The following is a 25372-nucleotide window of genomic DNA, read 5'->3' on the forward strand; positions in this document are numbered from 1 at the left end:
TGTCCTGTCCTCACATCCTCCTGCTGTTGGCCACACTCCAGCTCTCCTGGTCCCTGGAACACCCAGGCTGCTTCTCCTCTGGGGCCCCTTTTGCAGGGCCCCTGCCTTTTCAGCGGGTGGCCTCAGAGGGGACTTCCGCCCACACTCCCCCCCGCCTGCCCAATATCCACCCACCGCTACACTCCAGGCTCACCCTGTCCCTGTCTCACCAGGGTCCTCACACTTCAGACAGCGCCCAGCACAGTGCGAGTACTCGATACACAGGTGCTGCGTGAGTGAAGGACATAGAGCAGCTGTCAGTTCCAGAACTTAGGCTCTGTTTCTGGCCTGAAGGTAGTAACTGTGGGAGTTAAAAAGTGTTGCTCACAGAAAGAGTTAACTGCTCTGTGACTTTGATTTGGGACGGGGGTCAGCTGAAGGAGAGAGAGGGAGTGCGGCCGCCCCTTCGGTGGGGCCAGCACTGGCTTCTGCAGAGACGCGATTAACTGAATATTCTGAACACTCAGTGAAGAGCTCTGATGACTTAATAAAATTAGGAACTGCAGTAAAGGACAGTGCCCGGAAGAAGAGCACCTTACACACACACACACATCTATACACCTACCCATGCACACATCTACACACACACCCCTACACATATACACGTATACACGCATATGCATGCACAGATACACATACACACACCCACATACATGCCACACACACACCTATACACATACACACCTACATACACACACGTATACACACATGCACACACAGATACACATACACCCACATACATGCCACACACCTATACACATACATGTACACACATATGCATACACATACACGCCATACACACACCTATACACATACAGACACACATACATACACCTACACATATACACCCATACACATACACACACCCATATACAAATATACACATGCCTATATACATATACGTACACCCCTACACGCACATGCACATACACACATCTACACATATATATACACACACCCACATATACATATACATACACACACCTACACACATATGCACATATACCTACACGCACACACATATGCACATACACACACACAGTCTAAGGCAGCGTCCATCTCTTTTGGGCAGCTGGGAGATGGACTCAGCCCCAGATTCAGATGGGCTCCCAGGGCAGTGGCGGGCAGGCCTGGACGTGGTGCGCACTCTTCCCCAGACCCCAGGCTCTGCCCTCAGACCCACAGGCTCTGGACTGAGAGGGAGGAAGCCGGATCCAGATGGCCCAGGACTCCCCGCTTGCTCCAGGTGGCCTGAGAAGCACCTTGAGATCCTGGGTGAGCTGCACCGCCCATCTCAGTGCTCCAGTCTCTTCTAGAAAAGGTCTGGAGCAGATTGTAGATGTGAGGACAAAAAATTACTGTCTCCTCTGAGGAGGCCTATTGCTGGCCCCGTGCAAGCTGACCTGCGAGTGAGCCAGGGCAGCGTTACTCTTCAGCCCGTCGCCCGTCCTCAGGCCGCTGCGAGGATTAAGTGAGGTGACGCAGTGAACTGCCAAGTAGGCTGGAAAATGCAGTCCTGGCAGGAGGTGGGCGCTCCGTAAACTTGCATCGGTCCTGGTTGTGAACAACAGAATGCACCCAACTAGTTTAGGCCGAAAGGGAACTATTGGTGTGGATTAGGTGTGAACACACAGAAACATGGAGTAGCTGGAGAAACAGAGCAAGGCTGCTCTTCCAGGATCAGTGCCTCAGATCACACCACGCCCTGACGTGGGGAGCACCGCTGTCTCCACTGATGGCCCTCCTGCCCTGGGAGCTGGACCTGGTAGCCCCCCGACCCCGCGGACATCACCTGAGACCAGGTGCATTTGCCTCCCAAGCGCCAGCTAAACGGAACCCGTCCGCGCCCTCCAAGCCTGTTCCCGTCCACCACTCACCTCTGAACTGGGGCCTCGCACGGCCCTGTCTGATGGATGGATCCTGCATCCCAGCTGCAAGGGGAGCTGGGAGCTGAGTCCTGACTTGTGTGGAGCAGTCAGGACTCGCAGCGTGGGATTTCCTCAACGTAGAAGGTTAGTTGGAAGACGAGGGGTAGCTGCAGATGGGACAGCTATACACAGCGGGGAGCCCTGGCACAGGAATGAACGAATGAGTAAATAAATAAGTGGAAGCCTTGGAAAATTCCTCACCTAACCAAGGCCTTGGTTTCTCTGTGCAAGGCCCGGCTGGCATCAGTCTTGGTGATGGTGGTAACCTGGTGCTCCACAGGGAGAGAGAGTGGCTGGCTGTGGGTGCAGATTACGGGGCGTGTGTGAAACCAGGGACAGCTGCAGCTGGACAGTCTGTGGACCTTGAGGTCTGGGGTGGGGTCATCCAAGACAGAAGTCCAGTTCCAGGGCATCTAACAACCCCACATCGAACCCCAATCTAATTATACCAGTGGTGCAACTTTCCCAATGGTCTGTTAGGCCAGTGCCCAACTGCTGCCCAGGGGAAGTAATAATAAATGATCGTTGTTGTAACTTGCATTGTGCCTGGCGCTGAACCAAGTGCTTGAAGTCTTTTTTTTTTTTTTTTTTTTTTGCGGTACGTGGGCCTCTCACCGTTGTGGCCTCTCCCATTGTGGAGCACAGCCTCCGGACGCGCAGGCTCAGCGGCCATGGCTCACGGGCCCAGCCGCCCCGTGGCATGTGGGATCTTCCCGGACCGGGGCACAAACCCGCGTCCCCTGCATCGGCAGGCAGACTCTCAACCACTGCGCCACCAGGGAAGCCCTTGATTATTTTTAAAATCATTTTTCTGGGTCTTTGAAAGATATATATGAAATTTTTATGTTTGCTTTCTCTACCCTACTGCAATTCTTTTCTAAAGACAAGTCCGAGTGTCAATGAACAGACGAACACACAAGCCTGCAGCACTTTACACCCTGAGCTCCTGTCGCGAGCTGACCAAGTTCACTAGGCAAGCTGGGGTTTGGGTTGACCTAGAATAGTCTTCAACCACAGGCTTTTTTTTTTTTTTTTTTTTTTTTTTCAGAACCTGCAGTTTTGGTTGTGCCCTCTCTCTGGACACCTGCCCTGTGGTTAAAGGGGCCTTGCACTTTCTATGTCAAGCCTCTGGGCCTCTGGGCTGTTGAGTGAGAAGCCCTCCAAGGAGCTCTCTGCAGTGTCTGCAGTTTTGCAGACATGTGGGGGGTTCATGCTCTTCCTCAGACAGTCTGGCTGCAAGGAGCCCTGCCTCCTCCCAATGCCTGGGGGGGGGGACTTCTGGGCTCCCTAGCGGTACCCCAACCTCTGGAGGACAACTGTTTCCCCTACAAACCTAGTCTTGTCATGCTGGACTTGAGAACGATTCACTGGCCGTCGCGGCCTGTATCTGGTGGCATATGTGGCTGGGTTGGGAGTGAGTCTGTGGGAATTCACATCACGGCTTGTAAAGAGACAGCTCCATGTGGTGGCGCAGGGCCTGGGACCTGGGTCCCGGCTGCCTGGGGCCGAGTCTAGGCTCCTCCTGCACTAGCTGGGTGGCTGACTTGGCCTCTCTTCCTCAACATCCTCACCTGCGGGATAGTGATAAACCTCCCTCACGGGGTTACTATATTTAGAGATAAAAGACTTCAAGTGGGGCCCGTGAGCCGTGGCCGCTGAGCCTGCGCGTCCGGAGCCTGTGCTCCGCAACGGGAGAGGCCGCAGCGGTGAGAGACCCTCGTACCGCAAAAAAAAAAAAAAAAAAAAAATCAAGACAAGGATAAAATTAGAATGCGAATGGGCAAGCCGGAGGCCTGCTTAAGGACCGCAGTGGATCCGCAGATGCGGCCCCGAGATTCCTGAGGGTGGAGTGGGAAGAGGCACCGACCTGCCTCCTGACAGGCTCCCTGCTTCCTGCCGCCCTCCGTCTTTCCTGGTCAGAAGTCCTGATTCCTGTCTGCCCTCCCGGGGAGCCTCCCTCCTGCTCTCTCCCTTCCTGCCCTCGATTCCTCGCCCTTCTCTGGGTTTTTTTTGCAGCCGCCTTCTCTTTCTGAAGCTGCCGGAGCTGCACAAATAGGCCGGGCGCCTCGGCCCCAGCTGGGTTTGGAGGCCAGGGTGGAAGGAGGTCTGCACCTCCAGCCAGCCCACGTGGGACGGGGCGGAGTGCTGGCCGCTCCCCCAGAGCTCAGGGACTGCTCTGACCTCCCTCGTTACTCCTGGCTCGTTTATAATCAGCTCTTCCATTCTCTTAACCCAAAGCCCTCTCAGAATCACAGTAATTGCCCATGACTGCAGCTGGGTGGTTCATTTATTCTTTCTAATTTGGAGGATCCAAATGGTTTAACCCCCGTTTTTATTTTAAAAGCTTTAGGGGTTTTGTAAACTTTGAACGCACTAAAGCCAAAGTGGCCAGACACATGCTCACACAAGTCGAAGTACACGCACCATGGGGCACGCCACGGCACCTGCAGGGCAGACTTTTTGAGTGAGGAGTCGGGGAGGCAGGTAATATGATCTGAGAGACTGGTATGTAAGCTGCACCACCCACACCTACACCGCCAAGGACACCAACATCACCTCCACCTCCATCAACTGCACCGCCATTACCACCACTTCCATCACTACCACCACCAAAACTAATACCCCCTCACTACCACCATCTTCACCTCCATTTCCACTATCACCACCACCCCTCACCCAGGTGCCTAAAATTCCACCATCGCAGCTTCATTTCTTTGGCTTAATCATTTGCTTTCTTCAGCCATTCTCTTTGAATTACATTAGTGTGAAATAGTGAGGCTCAGACCTGCTTTTCTCAATGACTGAATGTCTTCAGGAGTATGAGCCAGATGCCAAGAGGAGGTCTCTCAAAATAGGAGGGCGGGAAGATGAGTGTGTGTGTGTGTGTGTGTGTGTGTGTGTGCGCGCGCGCGCGCGCGCGCGCATAAGCATGTCTTATCAGTTTAATAAGTCTGAAAAAAGAAAACGTCTACTGACGCCTCTGCAACAATGTCAGGGCTCATTGTTTATGTTTCGATCTTAACAGGGCAAATCCTAAGTTTCCATCTTAAGGAGCAGATTATAAAAAACTGATTTATCCTGAAGATAAGTGGTTCTCAAACCTTATCAAGCAAGAGAATCACCCAGAGGGCTTGTTCAGACGTAGACTCTGAGTCTCCCAGTCAGCAGGCCTGGGGCGCGGCTCTGTGATCTGCATTTCGCACAGGTTCCCAGTGATACCGCGGCTGCTGCAGTTCTGCAACCACGCTTGAGAATCAGTCCAGTAGGTGAAAACACACCCACGCTGTTACGGCACGCGCACGCACACACACATACACACACCACAAACACAAACTTGCAGAATGCGTCAGCCCTTTCTACGTAGATATTCCTGTCCTATGTAGAGCTTGAAGAATGTGAATAAAAATAAAATACCATGGAGAGCTAAAGACATATTAAGATCATCCAACCAGCTGAGAAGAGTAGTGTTATAATACGATTGGCCCAGAGATGTGGATGGGAGAACTTACATAGAAAATATGAAGTCTTGAGTAAAAGTAACATAACTTACCCTAGGTCGGGGGCGGCCGACACAGCAATTTAAGAACAGCCAGCGCAGGGAGGCCAAAGGTGGCTGAGCTGACCCCGGAGCAGCGAGGGCCTGAGAGGAGTTCCTGCTCCAGCGAAGAGGGGCCGTGAGGGGTGAGGCGCTCCAGGGGCAGCCAGGGAGCAGCGCTACAATATGCCTGCGGCCTGCGCCTGTTTCCGGACTCAACAAATGCCCCCAGGAAGGAGGCCGCCCGCTGAGGCCGTGGGAGGCGAGGCCCCAAGTCAGAAGCCTGTTGCCCACCAGCACCGGCGGAGCCCCCTGAGGTTCTGGCAGCCTCGTCTACAAAATGCCGATGATCATCTGCGTTTGGCAGGATGGTTGTGAGGGTTAAATGAGATTCTGCGTGCTCCTGTGCTCTGTAGGGTGTAAAATGCTCTTACCACTAAAAGACAAAAATGCAGATGCTATATCCAACTCAAGGGAAGAAGAGACGGCTTAAAGTTTTAAGTAATGTTTGTTCACTTGTGTCAGACCTGAGACTCGTTTTTTAAAAAGGAGTGAACAGATAAATTTGGAAAAAGAAGGTGTTAGGAGGACTGGGGTCAGGGGTGAAACACCAACCGCCACCCCAGGCCGAGTCATCTCCCGTCCTGCCTCTTGGTGTCTGGAATGCCGCCTTCTCCTATGTTGTTAGTAGGAAGGATTCTCCACTTTCTCTGCTAAAAATGCAAATATCCCTGGGAGTGGCACCCTTGAAGCTCTTAAACCCCCAGGCAGCAGCTCCCAGGTCTGCTCCCTCCTGGCGCCTGGACGGCTGGTGAACCTCGCCCCTGGACCCCAGGAATATATGAAGCTGTTATTTCAATTCTCCAAACATCCAAGGAGGAAGAAGAAGCCAGAAAACACAGGCCTCAAATTGACCAGGTTTTGGAACCTCAACATTCAGGTGGAAAGGAAGCCCATTTGAAGCCAATCCTAACGCTTCTAGACACAAAATATGGGCTTGTTCCCAGGAAGCCATTCAAGGATCTCATGATTTCTTGCAACAGCTCCTTTCCTGCCCCACCACACCCCGACACTGACGTCGGTCTTGGGGTGTGGGTCAGAGGGCGTGTGTCCCGAGGCTCTAACTCTGCTGCAGTTGGACACTCCTGGGGAACGTTTGAAAGTCTCAGTGCCCAGACGCCCCCCAAACCAGTTAAATCAGGATCTCTGGGGCGTGGCCTTGGCATCAGCATTTTCCAGACGCCCTGGGGGATTCTGTTGAGCACTGGAGTTTGAGAGCCAGCGGCCTAGTCTGGTTTAGGGCGGGAGAAACCTGGGTGGATGTCCTTCTCCCCCGTTGGCTTTGTGGCTTCAGGTAAATCCCCTGGAGTCTGAGAGCCTCACGAGTGCTCACCTGTGAGGTGGGGCGACTCTTCCGTCACCGGCTCGTGAGTGGTGCAGAGGTGCGTGAAAGAGCCCCAGGCACAGCTGGTGCCTGACACAGGGAGATGCTGCTCTTTGTAAGTTCAGAAACTGGGGCGCGAGGCTTTGAGTGCACCTCAGATGGGGCCCCGTGTCCCACCTGGAAAATGAGGCGGTCAGATTAGAAACGTCTCAGGTTCCCTTGAGCTCTAACACCCCGGGAGTCTGCAGTCAAGAGGGGTGAATTGCAGGTGGTCCTGAATAGCTCTGGGAACATCGGAAACCATGACAATGAGCAAAGCAGGGCTACCAAATTACCTTCCCCTGCACCCGACCCTCCCCCACCTCACTGCTCCGTCTGCTCGCTCAGGAGACTTCAACCTCTTGCCTTCTTTGTCAGCAGCCCTTTCATGTCCTGGCCGGGTGGACAGGGCCTAGCAGTGACCAGTCAAGGCCATGGCCCCTTGGGTGGGGCTACAGGCCGAGCAAGGCTGCCAGGCTCTTGGGCCCCAAGGAGAGCGTCAAGGACCCTCTGGTCCGGAGCTTGGCACTGTTGACCTTTGGGGTGGCTAATTCTTCACTTCTGGGGGCTGTCCTGTGCTTTGTGGGCTGTTCAGCAGCATCTCTGGCCTCTATCCACTAGGTGCCAGCAGCAGCCCCCGAGGTCATGACAAAGACGTCTCCAGACGTTGCCAAACGTCCCCTGGGGTCAGAATCGTCTCCCCTCACCCCTCACCCCTCGTTGAGAACCACTGATCTGGAGTCCCATCCTTCCCAGCCCAGATGCAGAAAGAATGATGTTCTTTCGTGTGTGGATATGGATTAGTTTTGTGCTTCTCGAATATAGTCACAGGAGAGAGAGGAGGTGCTTTAAAAGCGCAGAATTGTTTCCACTCAAAGGTGGGCGGAGCTGGAGAAAAGGGGCGGGCATGGGGGGGGTGTCTCTTCAAAAGGAGGAACCGAAAGCCCAGGCCGCTGCCTCCCAGTAGAGACCTTACCTACCCAGGGCAGTGCCAGCCTTGGAGACAGGTGCCTGTGACGCTCCTGCCCCCCAGAGGTCCCCGGAGGGAGCCCTCGCCGGCTTCGGGAGCCCCGGGTGCGTTTTCAGCTGCGGCCTTCGTGGTGAGATGCTCTCGTGGGTCGCTGAGTGGAAGAGCAGGTTACAGAGGTCCCGAGAGGGTGTGATCCCCACTGGGGAAAAATAATACAGATCTGTCTGCACGCAGAGGGCACGACGTGGCCGTACCGACACCAAGGTGTTAATGTGGTTATGACGGAGGCTGGGATTTCAGGTTTTAACTTATTTGCTTGTCTGTTTTCTCAGTTTTGTACCTTGAACATTGTAGTTACTGGCAGCAAGGGGGGGAAAAGTCACTCAAAAAAGTAGAGAAGAGGCAAACACTTGGGCAAAGTCACGTCAAACCCACGTCGCCAGAAACACTGCTGGGGTCACAAAAAGGCAGTGAGAGGGTAGGTCTGCCGACCTCCAGCCTTGGCGCCCGCGATGGGTGGGTAGGGGTCGCCCGCAGTGCTGCCTGTCTGAGGAGGGGGCCAGAGAGGGAGCCTGCAAATAAGGAATCGGAGTGCGCCGGGGTGGACCGGGTCTGGGTGCAGCCGGGGGCCTGGTCCTGGGGACGCAGACCCTGCACGACGTTGAGGACCGTCGCCGTCGTCGGGATCTGTCAGCTTTGCGGGGGTGGGGGGCCGGAGAGGGGGAGACGTGCGTGACCACGTGGCTGAGGCCGCGCCTCTAGGACGCGGGGTCCGAGGTGTGCCGCGTGGGCCCCGGAGCCCTGATGGCCCGGGGTTAGGGAGTGGAGGCAGAAGGAGGAAAGGAAGCAGCGCTCCGGGACTGAGCTAGCGAGGCTCGGGGACGCGAGCTGGGCTGGGCGCCCGCCGCCCGGATGAGACGATCCCGAGCCGCGGTCGCCGTGTCCCGAGGTGACGGTCGTAGCTCCTCCGCCCCACTCTGCGCGGGCCGGCCCTGGCCACCGGAAGGGCCGAGCCCCGCGCCGTCGCCCGCCGACGGCGCCGGGGTGTTCCCGCGGCCTGTCCCCGCTCCCGGCCCAGCACAGACCGCGACACGCGGCGGCCGCGGGGCCCGGGCTCGGCTGCCCTCTGCTGGGAGGAGCGAGAAGCGCAGCCTCAGGTTGGGCCCCACCGTCCCGTCCAGCCGGAAATCGACGCCGCCGAGTCCTTGAGAACGCGAACGTGGGAAGACTGGGAATGGGGCACGTGGTGGGAGTGTAGACCGATCTTAGAAGGAAAGGCCGTCGTGGTGCATCAGGGGAGAGCGGGAGAGGCTGCCCTCTGCGTCCCACCGGGTCCCCGAGATGGGGACATTTGCCCTGCATCTACCGCGTGCACAGTGCTGGCTGCATGGGGGCCGTGGTTGGCAGGGGAGCAGGGCGTGGGCCCAGCTCCTCAGGAACCGGCACATAAGGAGAGGGACGGCCAGGCAAGCGGTAGGGCCACGTGCAGCCCAGTGGGATGGGGGCTGGCGGTGCAGGTGGCTTCAGAGCAGGCTGCGGGACTCATGTGAGTGTGGGGCACACAAGGACGTTCTATCAGTGTCCTGGGTTGGCTTTGAACAAAGGAAATTTATTCTCTCAGAGAAATTTATTCTGGAGGCCAAAAGTCCAAAATCCAGGTGTCGAGGGGGTCACTCCAGTCCCTCGGAAGGCTCCAGGGGAGAATCTGTCCGTGGCCTTTCTCTTAAGTTCTGGGGTTCCCTGAAATCCTCGGCGGCCCTCGACTTGTAGACACATGACTCCAGTCTCTGCCTCCCGTCTGGTCACCTGGCTGTCTTCCTCCACGTGCCTGCGTGCCTTCTCCTCTTATAAGGACACCAGTCGATCTGATGAGGTCTACAGAGTCCCTGTTTCCAAATAAAGGCGCCTTCTCAGGTATCGGCTTAGGACTTGGGCGTGCCTTGGGGGGCTGTACATGATTCAACCCGTATCACTCATGTTGGGGTGTGGGCGGGAAAGTCCAGAGGGGAGCTTGGGCTTCACTCCAGAGGCAGAGAGAATGTGGAGAGATCCTGATGACCTAATCTAATCTGAGAGGCGCCAGGCAGGCAGGAGCCAGGATGGAGACAGGCTTCAGGAGGTGGGGCTGTGATTCTGGAGAGGGAGTCGGGGCATTTCTGCTTCCCCTCCTGGGAACTGGACTTGAGGACTGTCTGGGGGTTTAGATCAACCAATATACAGTAGGCAGTGTTTTCTTATTCTCAAAATTATTTTAAAAGCTCCGTTTTTTTTCTAGTTCAAAGAGCGATCCATGGTCACTTAAAAAAAAAAAAGTCCGTGCAGAATAGTGTACAGAAGATTATCAAAATCACAGGAACCTCAGCAGCCAGGGATAACTGCATGTAAATAGATGCATATATATGTAAATGGTTGTGACGATGCTGTTCACGGTGAGAATCATGCCACACGGCCAACCTCTCTGGAGCTGTGACTTTTGCCAGCACTTTATAAATTTAGTTATGTAGATTCTTTTTAAGAAGGCTATTCTTAGCTCAAAATTTGACCCACAATTAGGATCAGTGTTGCCTCTGCAAGGGGCAGTTGCCTTGCTCATGTGGCCCAGAAGATGAGGCAAGTCTTGTCTCCCCAGGTGAGCCCAGGTGGGCTTGGGGGGAGGCCACAGGGAGAGGCAGGAGGCCCAACCAGGGTGAATAACCAGGGTCATCGCCAGAAGAACCAGACTGTGGCGGAGGGAGGGGTCACACCTCAAGTGCAAAGGGCCCAGAGAAGGCGGGAATGTCCTCAGCTAGCTAAAAATAGTCCCCCAATTTGAAGCAATACCTGTTCAGATTTAGGTGAGGTGGTGCAGGCAGTCATTATGCGAAGTATAATGTTTACAAGCCGATTTCCCCGGAAAAGTTCTCAGTTGTGAGTCCAGGATTATAGCAGCCCAGGGGCTCTCACAGAAATAGAAATTTTAAAATGTCTCCATGCATAAAATGTTTTCTGTTGAATTTATCACAGACTCCAAGTCAGGACTTCGGATAAGTCCAGAAATAAGAGAGTGACAATGGGAAGATTTCAGCGGTATTAATTTTTATAATTTATATCCTGTCCGCTTCTGAAAAGGGTTTTAGGCTGCTTCCAGTGAAAGACATGTGCACAACAGGGTTGCTAAAATGGGACTAGAAAGTTGGAGACTCATTCAGGAGGAGGAGAATGTGAAGAAGGAGATAAACCTACTGTAACGCAAGGTTAAACTTAGTGCCGAGCATCCCGGCAGCTCAACGACGAGGGCCTCTGAGGGAAGGTGACAGGTGGGTCCAGCTCTGCAGCCTGAGGGTAGAGGGGCAGGTTCAGTGCACGGCTGCAAGAGCACCTGGCTTGGATGGGGGGACCCGAACTGCAAAAGGGGACCCACCTGACCCTGGCCTCCTCCCAGGGTCTGTCCTCTCGAGAGAGGCCTGCCCTGCTGGGGTTCACACCCTTGGGTCCGAGGAGCAGCAAGGGGCGGCTAGTGGGACACCAGGTGTCATCTGGTTGTCCACATGTGTGTGCAAGCAAGGTCCTGGCAGTGCAGGGTAGGGCCCAGTCTGAGGGAGAGCAAAGGCCACCCTGGGTCAGGCCACGGGCTCTCCCTCCAGTGCATCCTTCACGGTCAAAAGAACCTCCCCCCCCCCCCCGTCCCCAGCAAACTGTCAGTGCTTCAAGGAGGGGCTCTCTAATCACCATCGTGTCCCCCCAGCACCTACCAGGCACTTAATGATTGTGCTTCAAATGAATGAATGATTGAAAGGAAATGCCGGGACATCCCTAGTGGTCCAGTGGTAAAGAATCCCCCTTCCAATGCAGGGGACGCAGGCAGGTTCATTCCCTGGTTAGGGAACTAAGATCCCACATGCCTCGGGGCAACTAAACCTGCGCATCACAACTACTGAGCTTGTGCGCCTTAACTACAGAGCCCTCGTGCCACAACTAGAATGAAAACCCGCATGCCACAACCAGAGAGAAGCCCGCGCAGCAAAGAAAGATCCCACATGCCGCAACTAAGACCCAACACAGCCAGAAATAAATAAAATAAACACTAAATAAATCTTGAAAATAAAAAGGATATGCCAGTTTCACAATGTCACCAGCTCAGAAAACTCCATGGACTTGCCATTGCTTAGAGGTAAAATCCCAGCTCCTCACGGGTCAGCCAAGGCTTTCTACGAAGACTCCCTTCCCTCTCTGCCAGGCCTCCTAGGAGCCCTCCTTCCCCGGCTCCTCTCCACCCAGCTCCGCAGGCTCTCCCCTCTGCCCCTCCCAGGCCGTTCTCTCAGGTCTGCCGGGAAGAACTCTCGTCAAGCTGACGTTTACTGTCACCTTGTCTCCCTGCCCAGGAAACAGCTTGGGGACTGAGCCGGGTCAGACGCGTCCAGTGCCCACTGCTCATTTCTGAACGAACCCCTGTGCGGGGCTCTGTGCGCTTCTGGGGTTCGTGTGCCCCTCCGCGAGGTCAGGGAGTGGAGGTGCGCCTTCCTCCCGGCTGCCTGGACAAGAGTAAGGGTCCTGCCTGGGAAAGTGAACTGGCGGTGACGAGAGAGGGGAGGGTGGCGAGTGGGCCTTGGAGGGTGACAGCCCAGGGGACGGGCGTATTTCTCAAACTCGGGAGAAAGCAGAATCAGGAAGTGTGGAACTCTGGCTTTCACAGAAGCCTGAGAAGGTTGTTTAACAGAGATGCTGTCCTGTGACACCTTTTGTCCCGAGCGCCATCATCGGAGGTAGACACGGAGTAGGGCCGCGGCTCTCAGCCTGTGGTCCCTGCACCTGCGGCGTCAGCGACCCGGGGAACTCGGTAGAAAGGCAGATTCTCGGGCCCCGCCCCAGACCGCTGACTCGAAGCCGTGGGCGGGGCCGGGACCTGTGTTTTCTCAGGTGATGCGGGTGGTTCTCATTCGGGCTGATTGCTGTTTGAGAACCAGGGTCTCGGCAGAGCAGCGAGGTGCAGAAGCGCTCCTTTCCCCACTGGGGTGAACCTGTAGGCCCTGTGCGCCCTCACCTGGGCCACCGAGGCTCCCTCTGTCCCCCCCTTAGATGCCCAGTGGCCTGAGCTCTCAGGGCTGCGCTGGGGTGGAAGGGGGCCCGTCCCCGCAGTATCTGGCTCACCCGCAGGTGTGGCCTCTGAAGCCCAGGCCCGTGGGCCTCCCACCCGCTGGGTGGCGGGTATAAGGTGCGCAGGAGCTGGAGGCCCAGGCCCTGGGAGGAGCCTGCGCGGCGGCAGTGGCGGCGGCGGCGGCGGCGGCGGCGGCGGGGTGAGTGGGGCGGCGTACACGCGAGCGAGTCAGGGCTCACTAGCGTAAACCCACTGCGCCCGCAGCACGGGCCGGGGGTCTCGGGAGCTGGCTGCCGCGTCCAGCATTTCACCCTCCCAGCAGCGGACTTGGGAGTTCTTGTGCCCATTTTAGAGACGGAGACAGCGGGCCTGCGTGGGGCATTTGCCAGACGTCATCCCTGCTGGAAGCGGAGGGGCTAGGTTTGGGGTTGAGGCCGGGAGGCTGGAGGAGCCTGGGGAGGGGGGGGTCCGGTGGGACGGAGCAGGAAGCGAAGGGACTCAGATCTCCCCTCCCGCCACCAGCGGCCCCTGGAAACCCTTTCCCAGAGGACAGCCCGCCTACCCGGGCGTCGTGTGACTGCGAAGAAAGCTTTAAGGGCTGACCACGGGGCTTGTCATAAAGGAGTTTTAGCTGCGGAGAAAATGTTTATCGGCGCATAACGGGTGGTGCTGAAGAGACTCTTGGGGGCTGACCGGGAACAAGGACGAGGTTTGGGGCCTGACTACCCAGGACAGGAAGCAGGGGCGCTGGGCAGAGCTCAGGCCCCCCGCCCGGGGGCCCAGAACGCAGGCCTCCCAAGAGCAGACCAGCCGTTGAGAACAAGTCATCTTCAGAGGGAAGAGGGAGGCGGCTGCCAGACTGCTGGCACCATCTACGAAGAGGCAACGGGACTGAGCGGGACACACAGCGTCACAGCATCGCTCGTCCACAGGCCCTTGTTCCGAGAGAGAAAAAGTAAAGGCCGGGGCCAGTGCGCCTGCCGACATGCTGCTCACTCAGTCTCCCCTGGAGAGCTCGGGGCAGGTCCAGGCGCAGAGCGCCCAGAGAAACACGGGGAGTCCTCGAAAGCCCCAGGACTGGGACGCCCCGCCTTGACCTTCTGCCAGCCAGGAGAGTGGGAGGACGTCCCCCAGGTTTGCCTAGATGTTCCTCTGCTTAGGAACAGGATCTTGCTTCTCCAGGTGTTGGAGGAGGATCGGAAGACAAGCAGCTGGAGAAAGTGTAGGCGAGTCAGAAGACCGAGGCCGAGAGGGCGGTGTGCCGGCATCTTCTGGCCACCACGGAAGAAAGCAGAGAGGGACATGGAGAGGAGGGGGCGGCTCAGGGGGAGCGAGTGGGCTGCCCCGCAGCAACGGCTGCTGCTGAACTGGAGGCGCTTCGTGTTTAGCGGATGCACCTGAAGTTAGTTGCCAGGTGATTTGAGGAATGCTTTCCGGGGCAGACCAAACACACGCGGCACTCAGAGCTCCCCACCTCCCGGGACGCCACTTAGCTCAGGGATGCTGCCGTCTAGAGAAGGCGCTGTCTCTGGCCCGCCGTGTCACTGACCACCACTGGATGTGACGTGGTCGGCGCAGCTCTTGGGCTGCTGAGCAGCTACTGTGAGCGGGTGATTTAGAAGTTTGGAGCCGCAGAGGATAGTCATTGCCCCCGGTCAGGACAGTTCAGGGCCGTTAAGACTGTCAGCCCGTCGTGTATTCGAGAGAGCTGTTTTTAATTTCAGTCCTTAAAGCCCAGGCACGGGGTGTGGCATTACACATGGATCGGAAGGGATGATATTAACCCGCCGGCCCGAACTTTTCTAATAACTCCTGCGCCTCTCGGCACACACAGCCCAGGAAAACCAGCCGACCCGCGCCTTTGTCATGCTGGGTAATTAACGTGTGCTCAAAATGATTTAGCGACTAGCCAAAGAGTCAGATGTACTGCCGAAGCTTACATCAAAGGCACAAATTGGGTAGATTAGGTAGAATTATTGGGCTTCCTTCCAGGGCATATTAGGTCCACAGGGATGTGGGTGGTGGGTTGGTCTCTGCCTGATTTCTTCAGTGAACAGCGCTGCGCCCGGGTGACCGAGCCCAAGGTGTTCTGTGCCCTTCCTGCTCTCAGCGCTGACAACTTCAACTCAGGGGCTCTGGCTACAAAATAAAACTCCACCCCAGAGAGGAGGAAGGAGCCTTATTTCTAGAAGGCATTGCCAACAAATGGGAAGAGAGTGAGGTTTCTAAAGTGAAGTGAGAAGTGGCAGGGATTTTTTTTTTTTTTTTTTTGAGGTCATTTGTTTTCAGGGAGAATGCTTCCCATTCATACCTCTGGGTCCCTGACCAGGTGCTACACAGCGAGAATTGGCCAGACATGAGGACACCCTGAGTAATACTTGTTCTTCCAGATCTTCTCTGTTCCTGCTTGGCAACTCAGAGTTGGTGAATGCATTAGGATCTTGCTTTAAATTTTTAATTTTTGGACTATCTAGTCATAGGACTGGGAGTTAGAAACCCCAGCAGGGGCCCAGGGCTCACTTCAGAAACTAATTTTTATCATTCTGATGTGCTTTTATTCTCCCGTGTGTTGGTGGCTGAGGTAGATGTGGTCTGCATGGATGAGAAGGCAAGTGTCAGTTTCTCCAGGAGCTGGATGTGTGGTCCTGGACTTGTGGACCCTCTTCCCAGTGAGGAAGCCCCTGCCCCCACTTTCTTCTCTCCCTTCTCCATCTGGTCCTCCCTCTGCCCTCCCTCCCCCTCCCTTTCCTCCCTTCCTTCTTTCTCTCCATCCCTTCCCATTCCCTCCCATCTCCTTTTCCTTTCTCCCTCTTTCTCTCACTTCCTCCTTCCCTCCCTCCTCCCTATATTTACTAAGGGCTTAATCCTGAACCTGAAGAAACTACACAAGGATGAATATCTGCTTCCCTGTCAGGGATGCAGGTGTTTCTCTAAGGCATCACCTGACCCTGTGTTTTAACCCAGCCCTTCCCTGCTCCTTCAGTAGTATTGAAAAGTTAAAGCAAATGCACTCCTGAGAAGAATCTGGATTCCACCCCCAACTCAGTATTCGTAGACATATCAGAGACGTCAAATTTGGACACCACGGGAATTGAAGAGGCACAGGGAAAACTGGGATTTGTTGGGTCGGAGCCCCATCCTGCAGGCTGAAGTGCTGTCCACCTCCAGCTCTGCAGGAGCCTGAATAAGGCTCAGGGAACTCGTCTCCCTGCGTTCTTGGCCACCATAGGAGAGCCTGTCTCATCACTTACTATGTCGAAGAAAAGTCTCCCTTTAAACAGGGAGTTGGAAGACTTGATAAAGTGCTGTTTCCACAGATACTGTACTACAGTCGTGCGTAATAAGAATCTATGAAAAGAGAACCAGGGCTGGCGTAAGAGCAAGCTCAGAGGAAAGGGTTTCCTCAATCGTTCTTATTTTTTAACAAGGTCTTATTTTAGCTTTGCGTGAGATTGACTACTAGCATTTTCTTAGTTTTGTAAACTCTGTCCCAGCTGAAGGATCTGTAGCTAGCTGTGGCCACTGCGGACTGAAGGGAGGTGGAAGGATACAGGTAAAGGTGGTGACGGGGGCCGTGACCGTCCGCCCCTGGTAAGTGCCCAGCTCGTCCAGATGAGAATGTCCACCTTTTGGGCTTCGCTCACAGTAGGAAGCGAAGGGAAACAGAGCCTCCCACAGGGACAGTTGGAGAAGACAACCAGTAGTAATAAAGTAAAAATAAACACCCTCCCATCACCCCGGTTGGCAGAGCCAAGGGACTCTGCAGAGCTTAGCACAGCTCCGTAGAGAACGTCAAATGCAAGCTTTTATGCTCAACTTTGTCCACTTGCTCTTTGCAGGCAGCGGGCCCTCGTGCTGGAGTTCCAGGCAGCCCCCTGGCTGTGTCCTGTGGTGTTTTCTGTTGGGCTGCAGACCTACACTCCCACTCTAAGCCCGGGACGTCAGGGGCAGTGTGAGGATGAATTTCTGGAGCGTTTTCAGGTAAGCAGGTAGAAGGTGTTCTATAAATGTGCCAAGCTTGCTTGGTTTGCCCAATTTAGATTCTTAGGGGAGTCCATTAAGACTGGTTCGTACCCTTCTGTCATTAACGTTTATACGGAATCTTGTTTTCTTTGTTTTTTACTATGGTTTTGTTTTCTTTTTTAGTAAGTGATCTTGCCTCACCAAAGGCAAAAGGCCTCACCTAGCTTATGTAAGAAATATAAATTAAGGTCCTGAATCACTCCACTAGTACTTGGGCAGAAAAGTTGAACTCTGCGTACTTCTTGATAACTGTGCTACTATAATTTTCTCCAAAACTGAGTAATCTGCCGTCAGACAAAATCTGCTAACAGCCTCACTCATTGTTACAAGATTAATGTCACTGCTTGCCGGAGATGCTTCCTTTCCTCTTCTAGACTCACAAAAGCACAGCCTTTGATAATTAATCCTGATAACACCAACACAGAAACCCAGATCCTTGACATATAACTCAGTGACTCGGCAGAAAGGAAAAACATCTCACTTGCACTTGATAAAGTTCCATAAAAATGTGTATTTTGCTAACTTTCATGAGAAATTTAACGATTTGGAGAAATTTTATATTTTCCCTGGCTGATTTTCATTTGTACTTAAATGTTTGTTTTAAAGAAGATACAGAACCAAACCTAGGAGAGATTAAATTTTGCCCCAAGTGAAATTGCTAAATTCAGTGGATTTTAATTACCTTTGTCCCCATGGGCTTTCCCCACCCCCCTTCATTTCTTTTACCTTCCTCTTAGGTTACAAGGATTAATTTGCAAGCTGAGTCCCACACTATCCGTGAGACTAAGCAGAATGTACGACAGGCGAGGTGATGAGGTGCCCCCTTTGGACCGAGCAGCTGAGGCAGGTTTTTTTTCCAGCGTCAGCCTGTGTCAGTGCGATGGAGGGAGGGTCACCTGCGGTCACACCTCGGCTCTGCGGGGCCTGGGCAGCGGCTCGCTGTCTCTCCCGTCATTAGGATCCTTGTTTCTTGTAGAGACAGGCCGCAGGGCGTCTTGTGCCCTATTTTTCATTCCCAGTTTGTTCAGAAACCGTATTTTCTTAAGTCTGAAAACAGCAGCCGCCCATGGATACGTTTTTACAGGGCAGCAAGAACCTACCAGAATAGGCGTTTGTTTTTCCCCTTGAATGAATCCTGAGGCCCTGGAAGTCGCCCCCTGCCCACCACGGTCTCTCTATATACTCCACGCTGCTTTCTCCAACAGCTTGGCGCCGAGACTCTAAAGCTTAACGCTGAGCCAGTGTAAGCGGCGTTCTTATGGGAGCCGCCTTAATGGCGGCTTACGCGTGAAGTGGGAACGGCGTGCTGCCCACCCTCTAAACAATTTCTAGTGCTCAGCCTCCATGAAATGGACTGCTTATGGCAAGATAATGTCTGCTCTGTTCCTTTTTAAGTCTGTGAAAAATGTCATCCTGGTTGATAGGGTGATTAAAACTCTTTATGGTCCAGGAGATAAATGTGATTGTGTTTGCCATGCTCTACCCAAGATGAAGACAGAGAAGGAGGCAAACTTGAGATTCCATAACATTTCCCCTCTTCCATATCCAGGAACGTTCAGAACTCAGTACACAGATGGTACTTCACATAAAGAGTAACATTATCTGTTAAACACTTTTCCTTTCCATTAACCAGTTTAACAATATGCCTCTGGTATAAAAGGAATAGACAAATGACATCTTCTGATATCTGAGTTCTGACTGTAGAAAAAAATCACTTTAGTCAGTCATATTGCTTGTTTTTCTTTTAACTTTCATCTTTGTTACTTCATTTTGGCTTTTAAAATGCAACTGGAGCCTATGCTTGGTACCGGTTCTAGGGAATCTGTCCCCATCAACCTTTCCTCAGCAGGTGATTCACCATCATTACTATGGGAGTCGTCGTGTCCGTCCCCCCACCCCCCTATCCCTTAAGGACAACAGACGCATATGGGAAGGGTTTTGTAAACCTTAGGCATGTCACACAAACATGCACTCAAACATTCCTTCCTTTAGGCTTCCAGGTGGGTGGTGGAACACCCACCACCCACCTAGACTCGGACTCAGGGACAAAAACCTGTTCAGTTTTCCTCCCGATTTCCTTCCTTCATTGCATTCAAAGACTAGAGCTATTTTATTAGCAGAGATTTAGTTAAAAATGAAAGGTGGGTGAAGTTATTTTGCTACTCCACATACCCTGAGATAAATTTCACAATCCTTTTCTTTTAGTCTTGGATTTTAAACAGGTTACATAGGAATCCCAGGTGCTGATTACACCTGTTTAATTAACAATACAGCAATTTTAACAGGGTAACACAGTCCAGAGAAAAATGTTACATTAGGCAGTTGACATTTCATTTAAATTTTTTTCTTAAAACTAAAAGGTTTCATTTTAACAGATAAAGTTCAAATGTACTTTTTTAAACTGATTGATTGTTAATTAGAGCCTAAGCAATTATAAAGAAAATACACAATGATATTCAACCAGAGGTTAATTTTCTGGTCATACTGACATGTTAAAATACTTTTCTTAAAATTTTAATTTACCTGAGACTCAGTTCTCAGGTATCTTTTTGGTTAAAAATATTTGTTAAGATAGGTGATAATTGGACTATTTTTATATTGACAACTGAAATAAAGCTATAAACTGTCAGTCAGTGTTTCGGGACCCAGAACCAACTTGTCAAAAAAGTACATTTTATACCCATAATATCGTTATTTTCACATGATTATCCTTTCAAGTTATCATAATCTGTTACTGGCTTCTTGTCTAAGAATTTACAGGGCCTAAGGTGAGGCTGTCAGGTAAATGACTGGCATATACAAATCAAAGACTGTGTTCAGGACAAGAGAGCCACACCCACTGCCTGATGGACAGGATTCACCCATTAACCCGTCACTTTGGAGTCTGCCTAACAGGAGCAAGTCCTCCGAGTTCTGACAGCCACATACGGACAAGAAAGGCTGCTAAAACTTATTTAATTAGACTTAGAGGTACTACTGCTGTTAGGAGTCTGTTTATAAAGATTTTCCATCATACGTTATAATTTTGTTTTTCAGGTAAAAAAAACTTGGTTTCAACTGTTAGTCATAGAAGCATTTCCCCTGGGATTTCCTCCACATAGAGAAGGTACCCATATAATTATTTTTAAATAGTCTTCCTAACTTTAGGAAAACTTTGCCCTCCCTCCAACACCCCCCACCCCCATATGAACATAACCAAATCAGTTGTAATAAAGTACAGCACACAGAAATGACTGTCGGCCTCCTACGGGGACACTGAATGCCATCCATCCCACAGGGTCACTCAACAATCTGCATGTGTTCCTTAGGAGAAATCCGTCGAGTCCCTTTGCTGTTGTGACATCTCCAAAGCCAGCTTTTCCTGTAACAATCGTTCTGGACTTCACCCACCATGCTCATCTCATTTGGATTTCAATGCTTCCTCCCATTCAACAGCCGATTCAGAGTTCTTGGGAATTGCTGGAAATATTGATTGCATTTTACTTCGAAAGTCTTTTATCTGAAAGATGAAAAAAAATCAGTCATCAGATGTTAAAAGATGGGGAAAAGAGCCAAAGCAATGAGAGACGTACCCCGTTGCTGACCGACTGATACATCATTGCTGTGGATACCGGGCGAAGGAAGACCAACAAAAGGTAAAGACTGTTCTCGCTGCCTTGAAAGACAATGAGACGTACCTCTTGTCTTTTTCCAAGTATAAGTCTACTGGGCCTTAAATAACATAAAACTCCACTGTAAATCTGGAAGGCAACATGCTCTAAAGTCAGCCCTCATGACATTTATTTCCTACCAGGAGAATGGTATGTGTTGTTGGCCTTCATATATAAAGATGCAGCTGAGAATGGGATTTCTATCTAAATAAACATACTGAAGCCATTCAGACTTAAAGAATTTGGGGGCCAGAGGGAAGGAGTGGGGAGAAGTAACTTAGTAGGGGGTAAATAAAGAAGGAATCAATGGCAGATAGAGTAGAATGTTTTTATCAGCAGAGGGTGGTTTGGAATCCGAGAGTCAGAGCAGGAGGTTGGAAGATCCTGACATGCAGTGTCAGCTCCACCTAAGTGCGCACCGCCCTGAGCGAGGGGAACACTAAGTTATGGGAGGTGGATAATCTTTACCTTAGATAATACTAGATCCACACTCTTGATTCATTCTTTTCACTGAGATGGTCCTGTTCTGAAGGTAGTATTTCAGAAGCGCTACAGCACAGCACTGCAGCGTTCTCATCAGCCACATCCCAGCCATTATTTCCCAAGGACACAGATCTCCTCAGTCAGATTGTGAAGCACCCTGAACTCACAGCAAAACGTGAGTCATTCTTGGAGTGATGTCTGAGAGTCGGCTAGTATTTTTTCTTTTTTATCTTGATGCTTACTTATTTCAACTTGAAGCTGAATCCTTGTAGTGTTTCCAAATTCAGGTGGTGCATCCTGTTGGGACTTGTAAATTCCTAGTCATTTGTTCCAGTCATTGTAGCACCATTTTAGCACAGACCCTGGTATCAGGTACACCCCTCTGTTCAAAGCCCAACTCCACTGCTTGGGAAATCTGCTTATTCTAAGGGGTAGTTTCCATGTGTGCAGAAGGGAGATAATTACTTGCTTACAGAGCTGTGAGGATTAAGTGAGATAATGTACATAAAGCACAGCACCTGGCAGTACTCAACATATATTAGCTCGTGTCACTACAGCATCATCAAAATGTTCTGTGTTCCAAGAACAAAGCTCATATGGATAGAAGTATTGTGGTATGTTTGTCAAAAGCATTAATTTATAGTTATATCATTTTGGTTTAAATATTCTGATACTGGAAGACATAGAAGGTTATCCATCATATGTAGTGTGGAGGAGGTCCATGCCCACCATCTCTTTGTTTGGGTCTCAGACACCAGTCTTGAAGACACACACACACCCACCCACCCACACACACACACACACACCCATGACGTGTGTCTCAGACACCAGTCTTGAAGACACACACACACACACACACACACACACACACACACACACACACCCATGACATGTGTGTCTCTCCCTAACTCCCTCTTCCATGCAGCTCTCTAGTTTGTAGTGTGATGAAAGGTTTTCAACTACAGGCAGTACTGTATCCCTGACTGGAAATGTAGTTCTAAATAGCAGTTCTCGAGTGGAGACTCCTGTATCCCTGACTGGAAATGTAGTTCTAAATAGCAGTTCTCGAGTGGAGACTCCTGACAGTTTGGCTGTCACAATCGCAGGGGATTACTGTTTGCATAGGGGTGTGTGGGGACGTGGGGTGGTGCTAAATGTCTAGGGTGGCCAACAAAAAGAACTGCTTTGTCCAAAATCCCAAGAGTGCCCCCCTGGAAGAATCTTGCATGGGCTTTCTCAGTTGAAAGACCTCTCTGGCCAGGATCTGCAACGAGCTGCTTGGTTCCTTCCCTTCACCTTTCTGGTTGAACACCTGTTACAACTGAGCCTAACGACAGAGTTTTCCAGTGGGGTATCAGACAGCCAGGGCATGAACAGAATCGTTTACCATCGCACCTTCTCAGGAATCTGGAACAAGGTCCGTCGCTGAGAAGGCAGAGGCTGGGACACTCCGATGAGGCCTGGGTGGGAGAGTGCCGAGTGCCTGCTCCACTTCAGCACGGGGGCTGGTGTTCCCAGTTCCTCCTCTAGGCCCCATTTTTTTTCTTTCCTCTAATTTCCTAAGTATTATTTACTTGTTTCCCAGGGTCATAAGTGAGTAACTGAACCACTAGAAGGAATCATATCTGAAAAATAACCAACTAGGAACAGACAGGCTTCAGAGCAAGGGGAAGGAAGGGAGACAAGTGGGAAAAAGAACGCCATTTAGTCCTCTTTAACTTTTCAGCTGTGGAGGAGTTCAGTCAACATGGCAGAGAAGAAGGACCTTGAGCTCACCTCCCCTCACAAGCACACCAAAACCACAACTAAGTGCAAAACCACCATGGACGAAAAGATCAGAACCTACCAGAAAAGATCTTCTACAACAAAAGACGTAAAGGAGGAACCAGAAGGAGACGGGTAGGAATGGTGGCCTGGTAATACAGTTAAGTCCCACATCCCCAAGTGGGTGACCCACAGACTAGAGAATAATTACATTGCATAGGTTCTCCCACAGAAGTGAGAGTTCTGAGGCCCATGTCGGGCTCCCTAGCCTGGGGGGTCCTGCACTGGGAAGACGAGCCCCCAGAGAATTTGGCTTTAAATGTTAGTGGGGCTTAATTTCAGGAGTCCCAGAGGACTAGGGAAATAGAGACTTCACTCTTAAAGGGCACACACAACATCGCGCATGTTCTGGGATCCAGGACAAAGGCAGTAATTTGGTAGGAGCCTGGGCCAGACCTACCTGCTGGTCTTGCAGAGTCTCCTGGAGAGGCAGGAGGCAACTGCAGCTCACCACTTGGACACTGGTGCTGGTGGGTGCCATTGTGGAGTCCTCCCTCTAGCTCATTAGTGCCAAGACCTGACCCAGTGCTGGGATGCCTCAGGCCAAGCAACTAACTGGGTTGAGGACACAGCCCCACCCAGCAGCAGAGAGCTGCCTTAAGACCTCGTGAGCCCAGCTGCCTTTAGACATGGCCCTGTCCACCACAGGGTCCAAGACCCAGCCCCACCTACCAGTGGGAAGGCACCAGCTCCAGAATCTCCTGGGCCTGCCCCAGCCCTCCAGGAAGCCTACTCTAGCCTCTGGACCAGCCTCCCCACCAGCAGGCCAACACAAGCTTTGGGACACCCTGGACCCTGTACCCAACTGTGTCAGGAACAACCCCCACCCAACCAGCCATCTGACACCAGCTCTAAGACCCTTGGGCCCTGTCACCAGCCTCCAGGACCAGGCTCTGCCTGCCAGGAGTCTAGCACTAATGCCAGGACCTGGCTTCATCCACCAGGGGGCAGACAACAGCCCCAGAATCTTCTGTACCCTGACGCCACACACCAGTGAGCCAGCACTAGCCCCAGGGCCCCCTGAGGTTCTGCAGTCAGCTGCCTCGTGACCCGGCCCTGTCAACCGGCAGTCGGCAGCTTCCGCACAAGGCAGGGTCTGGCACTCGACTGGGGGCCAACCAAACCTACCAGACCACCCACACAGTCAGCCTGTCACAAGAGAAGGACCAACCATCGGGGGAACTCCTAGAGCATATGGCTTGGGTGATAAGAGGGAATTGTGTTGCTGGGACACAGGGTGTCTCCTACAGAAGGCCCCTTCTCCAAGGTCTGGAAACGTAACTAACCTACCATATACATTAAAACAACAAAACAAAACAAAAAACAGGCAAAATGAGGTGACAGAGGAACATGCTCCAGACAAAGGAACAAGGTAAAACCCCAGAAGAAGAATGGAGACGGGCAATCTACCCAAGAAAGTGTTCAGGGTAGTGATCGTGAAGGTGAACAAAGAACTCGGGAGAAGAACGGATGCACAGAGCAAGAAGTCAGCAGTTTTTAACAAAGAGTTAGAAAATAAAGAACAACCAGAGATGAAGACTACAGTAACTGAAATGAAAAATATACTAGAAGGAATCAACAGTTGACTGAATGATACAGAGGAACAGATCAGTGAGCTGGAAGACAGAAAAGACATAGTGGAAATGACTGATGCTGAACACAAAAAGAATGAAAAGAAATGAAGGCAGTTTAATGTCTCTGACCAGAGACGTTATCAGTATGTTTTTAGAGAGTGATACAATTAACATCACTGTGTGAAGCTGTTAGAGCTTAAAATTGATCAAGGGTTCATTATACAACTTATGATTGTTATCATTTACATTTTGCTCCGTTAGGTTTTCGTGCCAACCTGTGTATATTACAAACATAAAATTTTCAAAAATGATGCATCATGAAATTTTGAGTGAAGAAAAATTTTTTGGTGAATTTTATGCAGATACTTTGAGCAACATATGTCGACTGGTGTCTCAGCAGATGATAGCTCTTCAGAATACAGTTCTGATTCAGATGATGTGACTATAAGACCAAATAAAGACAAAAAATCTTAGTGATTGATTCTGATACAGAAAGTGAAAACAGAACTCACGGTGCCGGAGAATGCTCCTTTGCTACTACAAAAGAGTGGATTGAAGACAACATTTCATGAAAATTAGAAGACTTTACAGGTGTGTTAGGTTTAACTACTGAATGTAATAACCCGCAAAGTGTTAGTGAAATAATAACAATTACTTTTTGGCCAGCCAAAATAAAAATTGCTGGCCACAGGCATTAGTTTCTGCAAAAATCCCCTGGTCACACACTAATATTCACATTATAGGGGTCCCTGAAGGAAAAGAGAGAGAAAGGGGCTGAGAACATATTTGAAGACATAATAGCTGAGAACTTCCCTGAGCTGGGAAAGTAAACAGCCATAGACATCCAGA

The 25372-nt window shown here is 51.7% G+C and overlaps 1 protein-coding gene across 1 annotated transcript in view; it reads right to left on the reverse strand.

The window, feature by feature from the left end:
- Positions 1-19078: 19078 nt before the first annotated feature.
- The window catches only part of TMEM242 (transmembrane protein 242), a 47376-nt gene continuing 41082 nt past the window's right edge, over positions 19079-25372 (reverse strand). The window contains exon 4 of the mRNA XM_030853073.3: positions 19079-20491. Within this exon, the coding sequence (XP_030708933.2) occupies positions 20393-20491 (99 nt within the window). The 3' untranslated portion in view covers positions 19079-20392. The remainder of the gene's footprint in view (positions 20492-25372) is intronic.

The sequence above is a fragment of the Globicephala melas genome, chromosome 14 (assembly GCF_963455315.2).
Source record: "Globicephala melas chromosome 14, mGloMel1.2, whole genome shotgun sequence".
Classification (NCBI taxonomy): domain Eukaryota; kingdom Metazoa; phylum Chordata; class Mammalia; order Artiodactyla; family Delphinidae; genus Globicephala; species Globicephala melas.